The 19,902-nt window shown below is 45.8% G+C and overlaps 3 protein-coding genes across 5 annotated transcripts; 2 read left to right on the top strand and 1 right to left on the bottom strand.

Annotated features, from left to right (window-relative positions):
- Positions 1-1,316: 1,316 nt before the first annotated feature.
- On the top strand, positions 1,317-7,125 carry LOC139210699 (bactericidal permeability-increasing protein-like). 3 transcript variants are annotated; one of them, XM_070840831.1, is made up of 17 exons: positions 1,317-1,546; positions 2,434-2,484; positions 3,280-3,384; positions 3,466-3,580; positions 3,667-3,798; positions 3,888-4,043; positions 4,163-4,226; positions 4,639-4,699; positions 4,779-4,870; positions 4,960-5,136; positions 5,226-5,285; positions 5,362-5,529; positions 5,612-5,679; positions 5,798-5,840; positions 5,918-5,981; positions 6,405-6,481; positions 6,580-7,125. In XM_070840831.1, the coding sequence occupies exons 3-17, from the start codon at positions 3,285-3,287 to the stop codon at positions 6,619-6,621; spliced, it is 1,419 nt and encodes a 472-aa protein (XP_070696932.1). In that variant the 5' UTR covers positions 1,317-1,546; positions 2,434-2,484; positions 3,280-3,284; the 3' UTR covers positions 6,622-7,125. The 3 variants fall into 3 exon arrangements, with proteins under 3 accessions (XP_070696932.1, XP_070696941.1, XP_070696923.1); XM_070840822.1 differs by having other exon boundaries at positions 1,319-1,546; positions 2,434-2,531; XM_070840840.1 differs by lacking the exon at positions 2,434-2,484 and having other exon boundaries at positions 1,318-1,546.
- On the bottom strand, positions 7,034-13,261 carry cdk5rap1 (CDK5 regulatory subunit associated protein 1). The gene is made up of 13 exons (XM_070840808.1): positions 12,937-13,261; positions 12,751-12,854; positions 11,709-11,743; positions 11,486-11,586; positions 11,193-11,403; positions 10,980-11,100; positions 10,254-10,484; positions 10,002-10,099; positions 9,810-9,865; positions 9,508-9,638; positions 9,199-9,348; positions 8,181-8,321; positions 7,034-7,401 (listed from the first exon to the last, which is right to left on the bottom strand). The coding sequence occupies exons 1-13, from the start codon at positions 13,220-13,222 to the stop codon at positions 7,252-7,254; spliced, it is 1,815 nt and encodes a 604-aa protein (XP_070696909.1). The 5' UTR covers positions 13,223-13,261; the 3' UTR covers positions 7,034-7,251.
- A 1,683-nt stretch (positions 13,262-14,944) lies between these two features.
- On the top strand, positions 14,945-18,485 carry ghrh (growth hormone releasing hormone). Its single transcript, XM_070850858.1, has 5 exons — positions 14,945-15,042; positions 16,152-16,256; positions 16,662-16,766; positions 18,161-18,286; positions 18,400-18,485. Exons 1-5 carry the CDS (start codon positions 14,966-14,968, stop codon positions 18,410-18,412), a joined length of 426 nt encoding a protein of 141 aa, XP_070706959.1. The 5' UTR covers positions 14,945-14,965; the 3' UTR covers positions 18,413-18,485.
- Positions 18,486-19,902: the final 1,417 nt, after the last annotated feature.

Raw genomic sequence — 19,902 nt, 5'->3', positions numbered from 1 at the left:
TGTAGTGGTCCTGCTGCGTGTCTCTCTGATGCACTACTGCCTGCAGCCTCGGGGGGGCAGGAGTGCACCACTGGCATCCGTTTGGAAAAGTACTGAAAACACACTCAGGAGGAAGATCAGCTTCATCTTCATTCCAGTAAAGAGACGTTAAGGTGGAGAACCTGCACGGCATGATAGAAACCAGCTTAGATGAAGAAAATAACAGCAGCGGCTTCACAGAAGGGAGACGTTCATCCATGTGTGTGGAGAAGAGTCAGTGAACGTCACATCACACTGCCGAGTTCAGTGATCAGAAACATTCAGAGCTCATTGAAAACATCCAGTTGTTGGCTGTTCCTCGGTGTGCAGGCAGGATGAGTGAAGCTCACTGGTAAAGACCAGAGAAGAAAGGCCTGTGTGCTGTGAGTGTGAACAGCCTGGAGGCAGCAACAGACACGAAGACGAAACTGAACTGTGCCTGAACTCCTCCTCTTCCTCCTCTTCGACCGCACGTCCACCTCCTCTGTGGTGAGCTGCAGAGCATCTCCAGCCCCCTGAATGTCCCCACAGCACATCCTATCAGCCCCACTCTCTCTATGGCCACATTTCATAACCACGTCACACCCACCCACAGGTGTTTCAGCGAGGCAGGTGTCAGTGACTGAGTCTGTACACGCCCACACACAGAGGCGTCCAGTCAGTCAAATCAAGTGGAAGGAGCTCATCCTGGGCCTTTAAGGTTTCCCCACTGGTCACAGAGCAGCTTTAAAGAACCGCAGCCACAACAACAGCTGCTAGTTAGCCTGCATTCAGTCAACTCACCAGCTTATCTGTCATACATACAGTAATGGTAAATGAACTGCAGTCTCGACCACTCAAAGCACTTTAACATTTGAGGTTTGGGGTTCAGTGACAACCGCCAATCCTCCGACCGGTGGACGACCTGCTCTACCGCTGGTTGGTTTCCCAAAAGCTAAAAAGGCTCCATTTGACATGAACACTTCATCTGTTCTTCCTCTGAGAAACAGAACACCTTCTTATTAACAGAGAGTCAGAGTTGGTGCTGATTTGTCCACATATCTCGTGGGTTACTGAATCATTTAGAGCCTAATAACACTTTTAAATAATTCCTTGTGAGTGAAAGAGTTTTATCTCAATGCTCTTCAGTAAACAGTAGAGGAAGAGAACGAGTCTATCTTCCACTGACAGAGGAAATAAAGCTAAAATGCTCCCTTTATTCTCAATATGAGGAACATTGTTTTGCTGTGCTGTAGAGTCAAGCACACAGTTTAGTGCTTCTGGTTCCCTTTTCTATAGTCTTGTCTTCCAGTTAGTGTTTCATATAAAATACCGTTAATGTTTTGGGATTGTGACTCAGTGAGGATATGACAAAAACTAGTTTCCCAACATTGCTTTATCTGAGATGTTCCCCGGCCAAGTTCTAGCCCTGATTGTGTAAGTTAATTAGAGGCCGCATGCCTGCGTGCCTCTTTATAAGTCTGCTCTGTCGGCTGTCTCACCGCCACACCGGGAGAAACCGCCTGGTCCTGACGAACTGCTGCTTCAGGTAAGAGTGGCTGTGTGCTCACTGCTCGGGGCCACATTCACAAACACATGCTGCACAGTTTTTATAATCTCTCTAATGATGGTTCAGATTTTCTACTGGGTCAATATCATGTGTGAAGCTGTAGTTTCTGAAGGTGTTTGTTTGCTGGGAATGAGGGAATCTTCCACCTCTACTGTTCGTCTGCAGGGTTAATTGATTTGTGGAGGAGTCTGGATCTGGATCTCATCAGTTTTCGTCTAAAGTCTAAAACTATTTTGAACATTTATTCATTTATTCTCTTCATGAAGTGCACTGACAATGTGGTCCCAGGTGGAAGATTAGGAAACATGTAGCTGATGTTTTGTGCGTCGTCAGTGTTTCTCGTGTCCTGGGATGTAAATTTAGATGAACTACTGCTGCTGTAAATGAAGTGCTGACATCTTGGTGTATAGTCGCAGATAGTGAGTGTTTTTAGTTTCCACTTGTGACTTCTTTTACTTTATTCTCTTAATTTGACACAGAGTTTGGTTGTTGTTGAAATTATGCCATGCATACTGCGACTGTAAATACAGAAAATAACCCAGCTTGGCCCTCTGCTGCATGCCTGCCCCACAGAGACTGTCCTTCGGATAGTTTTCCACTGGTAGTCACATGTCTTAGATTTTGTCTGCTCAGTCTGTCTGAACTATTCAGTCTGTTCTTGGACACGTTAAAGCCCCAAATCTGTCATTTGAGCATGAAACATACTAAAGTTAAAGCAGCATCACCAGCAAAAAACGTTTTTTCAAAAAAGTGCATTTTCCATTTTGAAGATTTCTACACTGATTCAAACAGCCATGTTCAAAATGGACTAAAATGGTGGGCTGGGCCTTTAATGTTATCATGTGGTCATGTGGTTTCCCCCACAGCTGTGACAGTCAGCTCTTTCACAAGGCCGGACTCACCTACCCAAGGCAGAGGTAGAAAGTGCTTTTACTCAAGTACTGTGCTTCACCACAACTTTGAGGTACTTGTCCTTCACTTGAGTGTTTCCATTCCGTGCTACTTTATACTTCTACTCCACTACAAGTGTTTGCAGTGGATTTATAAAATACAGCACATTGTTAGGTGGTTTTAACTTACTAATGACATTCAATGAATGGCTCTGATCACTTCGTCCAACACGTCCATCAAGTTGACTTCACTGTGTTTTCAGGTCTTGGCTAAAAATGACAACAAAAACGGCTTCTTCTTCGATCGTGAGAGTAGTAAATGTGTGTATGTGTGCATGTGCATGTATACGTGCCAGCTGTCATCAGCCATGCAGTCCTTTTTGAGTTACATCATAATATTATTAATCACGGGTGTGATTCTTCATTCAGAGCCACAGTATGGTATGTACGGCTTCCTCAGTGGAGTTGGAGGCATAAAGTGTCTCCTTAAACAGAGTAGCCTTAATGGCTCTTTTAAGGGAAAGTCACCAAGAAGAGCCTGAAAAACTGACAACATGGGATAATATTCCAGTAAAGATTTGTTTAAGGTACGACAGTCGTCTATGAATGGGACGCACCAGTAAAGAAAGGGGAAGTAAGTGGCCTCTGAAGACTCTCTGAAAAGAGGAGCCCTCCTCGAAAAGAGGAAGCTTTGATTTATTTCATCTTGCAGAACAACAGACATCAACCACACAAAAGCAGAAACTTTCCTTGGTTTATAATATCTACCTATTCATAAAAGGGTTCAGTGTTTTGCTGACGGTCTTCTGCTCCTCCCAACAGTCAAGATGTTCCTGCGCTGGCTGGCCCTGGTGGCTTTAATCCCCCTGACCTTGAGCGCCAATCCCGGGGTGAAGGTCAAACTGACTGAAAAGGGCATTGAATATGGTGAGAACTGCACAGCGCGCTTACTCTTTTGGCTGAAAGAGAAGAAGAGTTCCATTGTTACATGTTCTTGCCTTTTTCTAGGCCGACAGCTGGGGATGGCTTCCATCCAGCAGAAACTCAAAACCATCAAAGTCCCGGATATGTCAGGGAAGAAGAGGGTGTCTGGCATCGGCAAGGTCCGCTACAGCCTGTCAAAGTAAGGCGCCCCTTCACCCAACACTCCTGTGTGTTTTCTGGAACACTTAAGGTGGCCTCTCCAAACCAGCATGTTGTCCCTTGCAGTATGAAGATAGTGGACGTGGGATTACCGAAGTCTACCGTGGCTCTGGTCCCAGGGACTGGTGTCCAAATGTCCATTGGTAACGCCTTCATCAAGCTGCGTGGAAACTGGAGGGTCAGGGTCCTCCGAATAATGTGAGTAAGACAAGATTTCCTCCTTTTCCAGCCCAGTTTGTGACACTGGTGTGTGACTCCTCTCTCTCTCTCTCTCTCTCTCTCTCTAGAAAACACAGCGGCTCGTTTGATCTGAGTGTGAGCGGACTCTCCATCACTGAGAGCATCAGCACCAGGAGCGATGCGACAGGCCGACCTGAGGTCAGCAGCGCCGGCTGTACAGCCGTCGTCGGCAGCGCCAGCGTCAGATTCCACGGAGGAGCCAGGTAAAAGAGCTCCGACTGAAGCCGTGTGAGGGGAAAGGACTGTGAGTTTTCTCATTTACTTGTCAGGCCTGACTGTCACTGCTTACTGCCCTAAGTCCTGTGGTCGTTGTCCGTTTCAGCTGGCTGTACAATCTCTTCAGGAAGTTCATCGATAAGGCTTTACGAAAGGCGATGCAGAAACAGGTGAGGGCTCATACCCACTTTGGCCTGTCCTGTGTCACCTTCAAAACCAGAGGGGAAATCAGCCTTTGGTAGAAGTGATAACAGCTGACACACGTCACTGTTTTACATTGGAGGTCACAAGCTGAAGAGGTTGGACACCACCGGTCTAATCTACTAGAGTTCATGAGTGTATTGTGTATTGTTGGAAGCTGTCACAGAGTGTTGATAAACTGCAGTCTTAACAACTGTGTCGGTTCACTCTAAAATCAGTGAGATAAGACAAAGTTAAACATCTTCAGAAAACAATGCTAACTGTTATTCCTCTGCTGTCGTGTCACTGAAAACAGCTGGGCTTTTAAGAAGCCTTTCCTCTACTCAGAAATCACTATGTAAGTCCAGGTTTCTTTGTTGTGTCTGTTCTTCACTGCTGCAGATCTGCCCCCTGGTGGCCAACGCAGTGTCTGACCTGAACCCTCAGCTGAAGACTCTGAACGGTAAGACGCTGCCTTTGTGTCAAGTGTCTGGATGTGTCATTGATGCTGGATATGTGGGAGACGCTCTGCCTTATTGCAGTATTGGCCAAGGTGGACAAGAATGCGGAGATTGAATATTCCCTGGTGTCGTCGCCCACCGTTTCAAAATCCTCTATAGACTTGAGCTTGAAGGTAAAGAATTGCACATTTAATAATAAAGCCTGCGTGTGAAGCCTGAGAAACAGCCCGTCAGTCTTCTCCTTCACTTCGTTGCCATTTAGGGTGAATTTTACAACATTGGGAAGCATCAGGAGCCTCCTTTCTCCCCAGCAGCCTTTTCCCTGCCGCCCCAGATCAACAACATGCTGTACATCGGCATCTCCGCCTTCACCACCAACTCTGCTGCCTTTGTGTACAACAAGGCCGGAGTTCTCAGCCTGTCTATCACAGATGACATGGTGAGCTTCACTCTCCCGATTCCCTCATGCATGCACCTACTGTCATGGCGTCACGCTCATTGACGACCTGTCTCGCTCTGTCACAACAGATCCCACCAGCCTCTCCCATACGACTCAACACCAGGACGTTTGGAGTGTTGATCCCAGAGGTCAGGACTGCACTCACTTTATGAGGAGCGTCAACTACGTTTGAAACTTGTCAGCTGTATCTCAGTGTTCTTTCAGATCGCCAAGCGTTTCCCTGGTCTGCTGATGAAGCTGCTGGTGAAGGCAGAAAAAGACCCCGTCATCAAGTTTGAACCCAACAACGCGACAGTTCAGGCCACCGGCACAGTGACGGCCTACGCTATCCAACCTGACGGCAAACTCTCCCCTCTGTTTGTCCTAAACCTGGTGGGTTACACAGCTGGCGTAATGAAAGGCCGTTTGTGTGTTTTAGAAAAACGAAAACGTTTCTCACGTATTGTGTTTACAGGAGAGCAGCGTCAGCGCCCGAGTGTTTGTCAGTGGGATGAGGCTGGCGGGGGCCGTCTCCCTAAACAAGTGAGTTACTAAAAAAATTTTAAAAAGAATCACCACTGGCTCTCTGAGGACAAAAAATGGGGCCAAAAGGTCCTTGTGAAGATGAACATTACGGTCTAATTCTGCCTAATTTGCACAGATTGAAGCTGACCGTGGGGTCAAGTGAAGTGGGACAGTTTCAGGTGAGCCTCCTAACAGCAGTCACAGTGTGAGCACCATCAGCACCAACCACACAGACTAACTCTAACCCAACCTGCAGGTCACATCCCTCGACAGCATCCTCCAACTGGTCCTCAGAGCCGTAGTCATACCACGGCTGAACGGTGAGTTCTTACAGGCTGAGAGCCCACTGTGCACGACCTGCTCCGCCCCAAACAGCTCAGAGAGCAGCTAAAGAGCAGATACTTCAACAAAGAAACAGAGCTGACAGAGGGAACGTTAGCTTTACATTCACCACGTCAGCAGAAACATGACTCCAACTGAATGATCATGTTGTGGATATAAGCAGCTGCTACGTCACAACTCTTTTCTGCTGTTCTCATCAACTGTCCGCTCCAATGAAACTTTATTTCAACCTTGAGTAGTTCTGGCTGTATTTCTTACATGTTGGTCCATTTTATGATCATCTTTTAATGTAAAGCTGCATTTAATCCATGGCTTGTGCTTTATAACTAAAAACTAATACAGTTAGCTTACATTAGATTTTAATGTCTAGTTTATCTAAATGTATGATTTTTGCTTCGTAGTTGAACTGGCGAAGGGATACCCACTTCCTGCACTTGGAAAGATGAAGCTTGTGAACACTCAGCTTCAAGTCCTGAAGGTCAGACTGCATTTTTTATGTGGGGGGTGGGGGGGGGGGTGAATTCATTGTCTCAAAGCATTTATTAACTGCTGTTTCTGTGCCTTGTGTTTCTCTAGGACTACATTCTCCTTGGGACAGATGTACAGTTCACAGCTTGAATGGCATCAGTGGGAACTCCCAGGATTCATTTCTGCACTGGGGCACGTCACCACGTAGACACACTCACAGCCTACAGATTTACAGTTATTACTTCTCCTACAATCCTGCCAAATGCTGCATTTTGCATTTAGACGTCGCTTTAGATTTATTTCATTTTTACTGGTTTTTTCCCGTTTTTTTAAGTGTGCAGGACAGGGTTTGCCATTTGTTACCACAATCATCTTCTTTGTAACAACATGTTACCTCCAAAGCAGATCACAGCACTTTCTGCTGCTGACTTTGTGCAAAATCTTTCTCCAAGTTTCTGACTCACGGAGTAAATCTGCAAATGTGCTGATGCGCGACATTTTTACTGCACAGTACCTAAAAATGCCCAGACATCAATCAAACGGCTCTGCTTCAGACAGAACACAGTAGTCACGGTAGTTTGTATTAAACATATACATCATCCCAACAGGCTTCAGTATGTTCACTTCACTCCATTATGTACAGACAAACAGTTACACCACTGACTGTATCAACAGCACGCCACAGTTTTCATAGCAGTAGTCCAACATGAGGAAACAGCCTCCAGTGTGCTATCGTTCTCAAGCTAGACAGTTTGTTTCCTGTGGTGTCACCTGTGTCAGTCAAGGCCACGTTTCAGCTGTGACTGTGTCCGAGGCCACGTGTTTATGTGGCTGATGTCCAGGCAGACTCTCACCGTGCTTCAGCGTGCCGTGCAGGGAGCTGTGACTGAGGGCTCGGCCTCGCAGGCTCTGGGAGGTGGCCGACAAGATCTACGACAAAGACACAAAACGGGAAGAAAGAGTGAATCAAGGAACTTTTGATTTGACCTGAATGAAGAAACCTTTGATGAAGAAATCTCTGAAAGTAACAGATCGTGTTCCTAACTGTAATGATTGCTGAAATCATTTCCTGTTCATGCTCTCACCTTTCAGCTTGCCCTTTTTTGTTCGGTGTGTCACAGCTACACATGAGCTTGACATGATTTTATTAAAGACGTGCCTACATCTGAACGCCTGCCGTGGAGTTTTTTATTTTCGAATGAACTATGAAAATCGACCCTCCAACACTTGAGAAACTTGTTTTTCAGCTCCACTGGAGAAGCATATAGGTAAATGCAGCTGATATTTGAAGTAGAGCCTGGCTGAGTTTTTGAGGGCAATAGCAACATTAATATTTAAATATTTCTCCACGGTGTTTAAATATTCATGACTAAATGAGCAATAACCACAGTTCTTTGGCCATTATGAAGAATTCTTTCACTTTCAACGGGACGGTGTGAGTGTGGTTTGATCAGATTTGATTGACAGTCAAGCTCGACAGAATCGGATTCAAATGTTGTTAAATCCTGATTTGTGCACTGAAAGCTTTTTTCCAGAGAGAACCCAGGTTAAACATACCTTTAAGGTTCTCCTTCAAAGAGATCTTTGCCGTTTCTTTATCAGTATCTCATCATATATCTGTGATAAACTAATACCTACCAATAGGCAGTCAGGCTATATTTTGAATCAAAACCTTAAAGCGAGCACCATCTGCATGAACCGAGCTTTACCTCCACCAGCACATAGTCTCCGGCTCTGACCGGCGCAGTGACGGACTCTGCAGGCTGAACAGCAACATCCTCTTTGGGGAAAATCACTTTCACGTTGCCATCGGTCCTCCCACACAGGTCCTTGGCAGATCTTTTACTCTCCTGCATAAAAATGGAAACCAGAGCTGAGATGAGCGGTGTTGCCTAGGAACAGGTTACAGTAACCCAGTACAGTGGTGCAGGACTACTTCTTTATCCGTGGTGAGCAGTGTTACACACTATCAATGCAATCTGTCGAGCTGATTATCTAACCTCATTCCAGTATGTGAGGGAGAAGTCTGAACAGTCTGCAGCCACGTCAGCAGCTCTGTAAGGCTGCACTTAGTGTCAATGTGTAATGTTAGTTTAGCCTGTTAGCATGCTGACATATGCTAACTAGCACAAAACACGAAGCACAGCTGAGGCTGATGGGAATGTCATTCTGCAGGAACATAGTCAAGAACCAAAGGACTGGACCAGTGGTCGAGAAGTTAAGGCATCACATGTAACATAACTCATCCTGAGGGGAACCTGAGCGCGTTTACCATTTCAACGCAGCATCCAATAGTTGTTGAGACATTTCATGAATGTGGCGCTAGAGGGAGAGTCAGGGGATCACCAGACTGGGTAGGGCTCCTCTGGGCACCATGAAGCTTTGTTCCAAGCTTTATGGCAATCAGTCTGATAGCTGTTGACATGTTTCACTCTGAACCAAAGAAACATATCAAGGCCCACCATCCATGAAACACAGGCACGGCTACACACTGGCCAGCTCTGATCAATGAAGCCCAGATTATTCTTCCTTATCCTCCATCACGCATTACTCAGCACAGACAGACGTACTGAGCAGCAGCATCACTGTTGTCTGCATAATAAAAGCAGTGCTGGAGTGAACTCTAGCTCATGTTTAGGGTAATAAGTTGAGGTGTAACATCCGTCCATGTATTTACTGAGCGGCGTGTCCTCTGAAGACGAGGCCAGCCCCGTGTGCAGTACTCACTCCCTCCACCAGGACAAGCTGTGTGCTTCCAAGAAGAGCAGCGTTGACCCGCACAGCCTCCTCCCTGAAAACACTGATGCACTCCTGCAGCCGCCGCTGCTTCACCTCCGCTGGCACATCATCCTGTAGCCGGTGGAAGGCGTGGGTTTTCTGAGGGGGAAAGACACGGGGGCAGTTACACCACAAGGTTAAAACCTGATCATTCGTGTGGCGAGTGAAGAGAACAACCCTGAGAACAGCTTGGATTTAATTCTAAGATAGAGAACATTTCTGCGGCGTAACGCTCATTTCAAACCCACAGGAGCTCACCTGTCTCATGCTGTAGGCAAACAGGAAGCCCACGTTGTAGCCCACCTCTCTGATCAGAGACAGAGTCTGCTGGTGGTCGTCCTCAGTTTCACCACAGAAGCCTGAGATGAAGTCACTGCTGAGACTCACCTCTGACACACAAAGAGGGACGAATGTGTACTGAGTATATGTTGACTAATTTGACTTTAACATGACTAAAATGTGATCTCCAGTAAGAGTAATCTGACTTGAGGAAAGTGTTCCAGCACCAGTTCTATCCTTTCAAATCAAAGGGACAAATGAAATTGGATTTTGGAGCCTACCTGGGATAATTCTCTTGATGTTCTTCACAAGATGAAGGTAGGCCTCTCTGGTGTAGCTGCACATTTTAGAAGAAGAACACCCGCCATCAAAACGCTTAGTGACAACTAAAGAGACTAACTTTACAACAAAAACTTTACAAACTGAATTACCTTGAGGATTCAGTTTGGAAAAACAGCAAAGCAGTCTCTTACCCGCGGCGCATTGCTTTTAGGACCTTGCTGCTCCCGCTCTGGGCTGGAAGGTGGATCTGCTGACAAATGTTCTCTCGCTCTGCAATCAGATGTAAAACCTGCAGACAGCAGCACACAGACGAGGTCAGGAGGCCAAGTTCATACGGGGATAACATCAGTGTTTGTCACCTGGTGGAAATCAATAAGTTGTAATAAGATTTGGTGCTTTTGCTCTCCTAGCAGGATTAAAAGACAGTAAGGTGTATCACATACCTCATCAGGAAAGTCCTTGGGGTGGGGGGAGGTGAATCTGATCCTCATGTCAGGATCGATGCGTGACACTCGGTCCAGCAGGTCTGAGAAGCGCAGACCTCCCTGTTTGGTTCTGTAGATGGTCTTAAACCCCCGGCTGAGCTGAGTCAGGTCTGAGCCACAGAACTGTTCCTCTGACGTGTCTCTGTAGCTGTTCACGTTCTGACCCAGCAGAGTCACCTCCTTCACACCCTGAGCAAAAACATCCACCACACAAAGTGGTCAGGGAGAGCTCAGTTTTCACCGAGACATACAGTTCATTTTCACTGCTGTACTTGTACTGTACGATATTTTTCAAGCCGGGCCCTGTTTTTACACATTCATGCATCTTAACGGCTGGTAGGTACAAATGTTTTGGCATTTGTCCAGTAGATCACCTCAAACCTCAACCAAAACCTCTCCAAAAACCCATCAAAGCCACCAGACTCCATTGATTAAAACAGTAATTTTACCTTGCAAAACACAGGAGTTGCTGGTCTACCACTGCCTCGATCAGGGAAACTGTTTGTGGTATTTGTGAGACTTTGGTGTTTTAAAGGTTTAGTTCAGATTCGCCACATTATTTGTGGTTGAACAAAGAGGATCTCACAGGTCCGTCTCTGTAGGGATCGTTTCCATCGTGCTGTTGGACAATAACAGTGTGTGGGAGTTTAACTGACTGACTTCAGTGTTGAGAGTATAACTTGCCTGGTCAGAGAGCATACGAACTTCCTCCAGTATGGAGCCGACAGGTCGACTCCTCTCTCTCCCACGGGTGAAGGGAACAATACAGTAACTGCACATGTTGTCACAGCCTCGCATGATGGACCTGCCGGCACAGAAGACCCGCTCAAAGTTACCAGAGCTTACGGGACAGGAGGAGGTGGCGTACAGGGTGAATAACCGTAGTTACACACTCACACAAAAGCACTGTGTCCATGAGGAGCATGGTGGACAGGCATGATGTCTGCGTAGGTCTCCTCTAATGACAGCAGCACGTTGCTCGCCTGATGACCTCCGTCAGCTACGGTCAGGAGGCGGGGAAGGTCCCGGTAGGCGTCTGGACCAGCAAGAACATCTACCAGCTTCTCTCGCTCCAAAAGCTCTGTCTTAAGCCTCTCTGCCATGCAGCCTGGACACACACAAGCATTCATGTGTCTCTACGTGGCCTCTGGAAGACGCTCTCGTGTGGGCACATGAGTGAAGGGACTTACCTAAAATCCCAATTTTCATCGGCGTCTGGCTCTTTAACCGTCTCTTCTTCATGGCGGTCAGTTGTTGGAGTCTATTCCAAATGGTTTGCTCTGCTTTTTCTCTGTGAAGAGAAGTTGCTCCATTAGCTGGTGCTTCTGGTTTATGGTCTCCTGAAAGACTTCTACGGCCAACAATTGTAAACTTGAGACTCCAGTTATCCCTGGGAGCGTTACATGATCTTACCTTATGGAGCATGTCACCAGAAGGACAACGTCTGCCTGTAAGCACCAGGAGTGTTTAGTTAACTGAGGTAGCACAATTACAATAGTGTGTCATATCACTTATTTAGTGGTTGTTGTAACATCTTATAGACACAATCACTCTCTGTCCTTCTCTCCCTGGTCTAATCCAGTCTCTGTTAACACACACACACACACATATATATATACACTACTCACAAAAAGTTCGACTTTCAGGTGAAATATATGGAAAATGTAAAAAGTGAATGCTACAGTGATATTATATCAAGAAAGTAGGGCATTTAGGTAGAAGCATGCAATGGTCATTTTATTCATCTTAAACAATGTTTTGAAAGAAAATCTACCAACAGTGGTAGGTATACCACAACAAAACATTTTCAGTGTCTCAATAAATTGGGATGTGGCCAAAGGACGTCCACTCCTCTCCTTTCTGTGACTCTTCCAGTCTCTGTATCACTGTTCCAACCTCCTGATGACACTCTGTGACCCTCTAAGCTCAGTGAACACCTCCGTCTGAGGACTTCCTGTTTGAAGCCTCCAGTGTTGAGGTGCTGCTGATCAACTGTTAGGTGTCGTCTTGGTCTCATGATGTCAGAATGTGAACAGCAGGATGAGGAGGACTGTTTAAATACCAATTCTAACTGAAGCAGGAAATGTATTGGTGGATTCATGGATCAAACCTGTTGTGAATGTTGCTGTGAAGCTTCTTGTTAGAGAACAGCAGCTGGTGCAGAAAGTACTGAGACACTGAACAGTTGGACATGTGCATTCAAAGGTTTAGAGAAGGTCACATTAAGTTCACCTGGAAAGGTTAGAATGCATTTTAGGTTCATCCTGAGACTTCACCTGAAAGCTGAATATCCTTTTTTAACTTTTAGTGAGTAGTGTAGATAGTGTCTGTCCTCTATGTGGCTCCTTTGTGACACAGGAGTGTGTACGGAGTGTATTTCTCACACTGTGTCACACCAGTTTTAAACATGTGTTTCTATGCAGATGATGCTGAGCTCGGTCAAAGATCTTGGTACCTGACTCAGGTCGGCGGTGCGCAGATAGCCCTTCCTCTGCAGCACGGACCAGGCTATCTCTGTGTCATTCACGTTCATCTGACAGCCGTAGGTCTCAAAATACACTGGAACAACGAGACAGAGCACCAGTTCAGCACTTGTCCCAAACAGTCCCAGAGGATGAGAACCTCAGAGATGCGCACTGACCTCTCCTGGAGTTGCCCATGTCCAGGTCCTCGGGGAGGTAGCTGTGCTCTCCATCTGCTGCACCGGCCCCACTGACGGACACCCCACTGACGGACACCCCCCTGATGAAGTCCTGGAGACTCGGACCAGAGGACACCTGCGACTTGAACTGGTCCGCAGGTGTCCTCCTCCTCCTCGGGCTTGGAGTCACGCTGCTGTCGGAACAGTATCTGGGCCGGATGAGCCTGGTGGCTATCCGGTGGTGGGGGCTGGTGAGGCAGCCTTGTAAAGTCCTGAGGAAGCCCATGCTCAGTCAGCCAGCTACCAGAGCTAGCGGCTAGCTGTCGGATGTAACTCTCACTGAACAGGACGACAGTTCATGTGGGCGATAGATGTTTAGCAAATGTTATCAAAGTAACTCATGGCCGGTGGAGCCAAAGATGTCCTAAGAGCAAGAGCAATATCTCTTCACTCCAAAGAAACGTTACAGAAACCCAGAAAAGCGCTGCGCATTCAGAAAAATGAATGTTGCTAGCCAGTAATAATAGTGTGGGAGCATAAATTCTACACTATATGAGTTAACGGATATATATATATAATAAAGCAATGTGAAGAATATTTGTGTTTGACATTAGCCGGAGTTCAGCGGCTCGTTAGCTAAACTGTTTCTTTCAGTAATTCATAAACATGGCGGCGGACTGTAGGGACCCAGTCCCGTTTTTCAGCCGGACTCCGTTATTATTACATGTTCGGTTAAACACTGGACAACCAGGCAGAGAATAAGGATGGTTAACTAGCCTGCGGTGTGCTGCTCAGCGAAGATGGAAGCAGGCAACACACAGTCCTCTTGTTTACCGACAGTTCGTCGGTCAAAGATGTCCTCCGGTACGTCCAACTTCACGGTCCGTCTAAAACTTTCCTCATGTAAAATAACGTTCCGGACGTCGGCGAGAAATGCGAAATTACATTTTAGTAAACGTCTAAAATGCTGTTTTACAAGATGAACTTTTATTGGTGATAGATGCAGTTTACAGTTAATTATCACATGATGAGAGCTGATGAACTTCTCTTAGAAATGACCCCAGTGAATGTGCTGTTGTCTGTTCATCAGAAGAACCACTGGCCATGTGCATGAAGTATCACCTCATCTAACTGTTCAACAGAAGGTGTGCACTACATAAACCTGTAAAACAGTCTGTAGCCCTGCTGTAAATGATAAATTAATGAAACAAAAGATGCTTCTATTTTTTACTATTTGCTTTACTTCACTCTGAAGTAATGGACCAACCATTTGTTGTCATTGTTTCTTACCTTCTGAATTATTATCATTAACTGCCAGTGCAAACGTTGTACAACAAGCTTTAGCTTCATTTAAGAGGGGATGATGCACGTCAGCCTACTTAACATGAGCACTTGGCTCCATAATGTGGTCATGTTTCGTGTCATGTTCATTTTGTTCAAATGTTCCAATTATGATAAGAATTAGACTTTTTATCCAGTCTTTTAAAAGCCTGCTTACTTGAATGAGACGGATAAAAACACCCAAGAGACAACATGTAGAGAGCTGAGAGTGAGAGAGAGAGAGAGAGAGAGAGAGAGGGAGGGAGGGAGGGAGGGAGGGAGACCATGTGTGATGTGGGAGTGACCGGGAGCTCCAGGTCCAGTATAAAGTGACCATGGATGCAGGGCTGACAAATAGCGCTGTTCCAGTGTTCTTGTGGTCCAGCCTTTCCTGGCGGTGAGAGATGATGAGAGCTGAGGGCGCCAAATAAAGAGGAACTGCAGGGACGCTCACAATTCACACCAAATCTTCCACCACAGGTGTCAGGGTGTGTATCATAGACCTCGTGTCTGTGCTTTGGTCATTTTAACATTTTCTAAGAAGTCTTGTCCATCACAGTGTACATCTGCGCCTGCTGCAACTTCAGTGCCTTCTGCAGAGCGATGAGGCTGGTTGAGGGGAACTGTGGTTTCAGCGTTTTTTCTAATGTAATTTCTACTCCTGTCATTTATTCTAGGAGTCCATTCTTCTCCAGGACTGGCTGTGAGGATGGAGAAAGCTGCACTGCTGCTGTTTTGTTGCCTGGTCATGTCTTTATCAGGCTCCCCGCTCTACCCATCCATCAGGTAAGAGCTGACACATCACCTGAAATCCTTCACATCATCTTCACTTCCATCACTGACGTCTAGTGTTTTTAAAGTTATTTAAATCCTTAATGACTGCTCAACTCAGCTGCTCAGATCTGACGATGACAGCAGAAATACTGCAAAGAGGTTGAGGGTTACTACTTAAAATAAAGCATATTTTTGGTAGAATTCTCACAAATTACAACATTACACAGAACACAGTGATATTAAATGTCGCTGAGCTTCACAGAGCAGCGGAAAAGCTTTGGCATCAGATGGAAAACATATTAAATTAATCTGAACATTTACAAGCAGAAACATATATTGTGTAATGTGATACATAACATGACAGTGATTGGAGACGAAGCTCTCCAGTGTCAGAGCTAACACGACGGCCACATCCATGCACACAGCGTCTGACGCTGTAAACCTGTCACAGGGTGCTTTGCATGTCGTTGCTGTGCCCTCTGCGCTTGTTATGCTAAAAAGGGTCAAGATGTTTGGATTAGTCACTGTGTTACATTCACACAGAACCTTAATCACAGCGTCCTCTTTGTCATTGTGAAATGATAAATTTTGCCTCTTTACAGTGAGACACACGATATTTCTCTTGTCTCAAGTCTGTCGTCCATCAAAACTCTCTGTAGCAATTAGATCAGTTTCTGCTCTGAGGGAAACTTTGAATATATTTACCTATCAGTACGCAGAGCTGGCCCTACCCATTATTAAGTGATGTAAGCAGTTGCTTAGGGCCCCTGCTCTCCAAGGGGAATTGGACAGTTTAGGATGGATGAGTCATTTGCCCCAGTAAAACGGGATCTCCAGGATTCAGGGAGGCAGGAGGGCAAAAGCTCTAAGAAAAGACAAATCCATGGCTCTAGTGAAGACAATGCTGCTGCTGTAGTTTTTACACACTTTACATGTGCATAAACTAACATTTTCTATACACAAGTTGTCTCAGTGCCATCTGAAGTGGTAACACGGGGGGGCGGGGGTGCAAACCTAATCCTGCTTCGTCCAGGGCTGGCCCGGTCGGTGTGCTGTGGTGTGTGTGGAGACGTTTGAATACGATACTCTTTGCTCATTTAGTTATCGGGGATGTTTGTCAGGTTCGGCCAGAGGGACACGTCCATCCTGATGACGTCTTCTATAAAGAGTCCAGCAGAGCAGATGGGGGCCCACAGCAGTCCTCCTGGGGAGCGAGCAGAGTCACGGTCAGTTTGTTGATGTGGCCTCAGTGGCTGTGCTACAACACGGCTCAAAGGGTACAAGAGGCCCCATACTTTCACCTGCAGTGGTTTATGAGATCTCTGCCTCCACCCAAAATACAAGAGGGTTGTTTCTGTGGCGCTCACAGCAGAGAAAATCAACATTTGCGTGTCCTCTCAGAGTGACTCTGGATCATTTACAGACCTTAGTGTAAAAACAGAACATCCCAGAATCAAACTAAACTAAACCGACCACTGGTTGTGGTGAACTGACCCTTTAAGCCAGACACTTGTAAATGGACTGTAACATGTGCAGACAGACAACAGGCCCATCCAGCAGTGCAGTTGACTTTTTGTCTGAAACAATGACAGTGACTGAACTGATGTAAATGGTCCACTTTGTGATTCCAGCTCAGGACGCCACGCTGACGCCATCTTCACCAACAGTTATAGGAAGGTCCTGGGCCAAATATCCGCCAGGAAGTTCCTTCAGACAATCATGGGCAAACGGCTGGGGTAGGTGAAGCACACGGGCAGATTACAGATTACATGTAACCAGGATGACACAATCAGATTATACAAGATGAAATCACTGTGATCAGCCTCAACGTCCCATTAAAAAAGGGAATTAGATTACAGTGACATTGTCAAGGATAACTTGACTACAGTTTTGATTATGTCTTTAAAATGTACATTCAAAGGACAAAAGAGAAGAGCAGCATCCACACAGAGCAGCTGCAGTTACACCTGGAGCTTGTGTCAGGACTGTTTTTGTGAGGGTCGTTTGATTTGACCTGCTGAATATGCAAATATATATTATGCAAAATAGTTGCATTGGATTAGTTGCACTGAAAATGTTTTGAGACATTTCAAAGAGAAAGAAGAATATTTCGGGGTTTTTTCGTGGAAGATACCAAGGATATATCCAAAAGTAATCAGATTAGGTAATCCATTGGATCATGTTACTAATTACTAAAATTCTCATACAGTTTGTGTTCAATAACTGAGAATGCAGGATGACCCCGGCTTCACCTGACTGAATCTTTGCTACGGTGCTAGAAGCATGGAAATAGCAAGCGTTTCTGCACACGTAGATCTATGCAGTAAATCACTTTGATAGCTAAGCTTTCAGTCTATCTCACCTGAACAATGGACAGGCAGGTAGAAATAACCAATCCCGTTCCAATCATTGGCAGCATGTGGAGCACCTGTGTGCACCCTGATGGCAGAGGCTCCACCTGCAGTTTGAGCATTAGATGTGGTACTGTGGCATTCAAATGGGGGCCATATCTGCAATAAATGACAAAAAAACAGGGTAGAACATAGTCAGCACGGGAGAAAACTTGAATCCAAAACAGGGAGCATCTTTTAGTGGTATCAGACAGAATAAATATACCATATCTGTACAGACAAGGAGCAAACACAGACCAGAGAGCTACGGGGAGCCATCGGGCACCAGGAGCTCCAAATTCCTCATAAAGAAATTAAAGGATGAACGAGTGAATAGACCGACGGATTACAGCATCACACTCATATCAAACCCTCATTTAGACCGAAGTGTATCTACAGTGTAAATCCACAACTTTCCTTCCATATCTCCCCCTCTCTGCAGTCTCAATGCCCTGAAGTGGTACAGAAGAGATAAGGTGCGGAAATTCATTAAAATGATGGGCAACGGGATAATCATTGAGTCTGATGGAGCTTTTATGCTCACTCACCCTTTGTTTCAGCATACGTCCTACATAGACCTTATCACATGGGCGTTTTAGTAAATAAGTAACATACAGTAAGTGTGCAGAAACCTTTTTTCATGTGTTCAGTAACTGAGCACCTTTCAAAGTCATCTGGTCCAAGAGGAATGACATCACATCGCCCTGTAACTCCACTGTGAAACATGTGTTTTCCCACAGAGAGGAGAGTGAGAGCTACATGAAGCGTCAGTCAGATATCTACGAGGGGACCTTTAAAGAAGATCTGACGTCCATCCGGAGCAATCAGAGGTTCAGGGGAGTGCAGGGGAACGTCATGAGGCCCAGGTGAGTAAATCCCACTTACTCACTTCAATCAGATCATTCAGAAACAATAGTGCGACCGTCTCACCAGGACACTGTGTTCGTCCCTCACTAACCCGCCTCTCTCCTCTTCACAGACTGCTGAGCTGAGATTGGTGGGTCAGACACGTCCAAGGCTGCCAGAGCTCCTCGTCCTTGTCATAACCATCTCTGCTCATTTTCCTGTACCTCCTCCATCCTGTTCTGTGCAGAGGGAAATGTCATTATTATTTATTAAAGCTGTGAAGAAAACCCCCGACCCAGCTCGTCACTGAGGAACAAATGGCACAGAGGAAGTAGAAGTAGCTCAGAAATACCAGGATGTAACCTTAGTTCAGGAGGCTGTTGAAATACCAAGAAGGAATAGATCTTGGACGACAGTGTCATTTTAAGACAAAACCGGAGTGGTCATGTTGAACGTGTGCTGCTTCACCACCTCGTATCTTTGACCGCTGTAGTTATTAGTTACTTGACAGATCTTCATACACACACGCAGAGCTGGATTAGATTAATTAAATGATCTTCTCGGTCGCCCACTTTACCCAATCAGTCAGCGAGCCTCAGAAACATGTGATCAGCTCATAAAACAGGGTGCGTTGGCATTCATTAAACTACCAATGGTACATGAAGTATCTCAAACTGGCTCCACGTTAAAATGCTGCTTGAATATTGATTTATCAGAGACAATTATCAGATGTGGGTTAGGATGTTTGAAAGGTCCTGAAAACGTCTTTATTTCTTTAGGACTTTATAAATGTTGGACTAAATAAGCAGCAAGGTTAAAAATACCATCCTTAGGAACAATTCACTAAGAGAGGGACACTCACAGCCTGAGCTGATCTGCTTCATCAGGACCGTGTGATCTCACCAGGTTTTAGAAAACAACCCAGAGACAGGCGTCGTTCAAAGGATGCCGAATCCTGATTGGTGCACGTAAGAATGTGACATCACTTTTGCCAGCTGAGCCCCGCCCTCTACAAACCAGCAAAAAAACAACAACTAATGAAAAACAAAATATGATTGTGTGTCCTGTGAAAGAACCAGGGTGCTGCTACCTCAGTGGGAGAAGCTGGTTGACAAGAAGTGTCCTCAGGGGCTTTAGAGCTCACCAACATGTGTCGTCTGATCAGAGGTCTTCTCAGGCCCGTGTGGGCATGTCCACTACCTGCTCTGTGTGTCTCCCTCCCCCTCCCGGTGTCCGGCTGGAGGCGTGGACCATGTAGTTGTGTGGTTGTGGCACGCTGCTGCTGGAGTTAAAGAGAGACTGTGTGACTTTTAAAGAAGAAACAGCCTCGTCTTGTTCTAATAAATGTCACAATCATAAGAAAGTACACACAGTTTTAATGTAATAAGTTTCATCTCTTCTCCTCAGTTTACAGCCTCACCTGGTCAGGTGTGACGTCAAAAAAAAACGTTTCCATTACTGGCTCAGTCTGTGGACATACACAGATGTGCATATAAGGGTTATTGGTCGCTCCCAGCTGTTCCATACTGGCCTGGAAAAACTAAATCTGGACCCTATTTGTACATATTTTGGTTTTGAAATGACCGGTAGGTACTAAGAGTGTTGGAATTGGTCCAGTTTATTGCCTCAGCTGTAG

The sequence above is a fragment of the Pempheris klunzingeri genome, chromosome 2, assembly GCF_042242105.1.
Source record: "Pempheris klunzingeri isolate RE-2024b chromosome 2, fPemKlu1.hap1, whole genome shotgun sequence".
NCBI lineage: Eukaryota > Metazoa > Chordata > Actinopteri > Acropomatiformes > Pempheridae > Pempheris > Pempheris klunzingeri.
The sequence above is the reverse complement of the archived record's forward strand: the minus strand, read 5'-3'. Positions and strand labels throughout refer to the sequence as shown.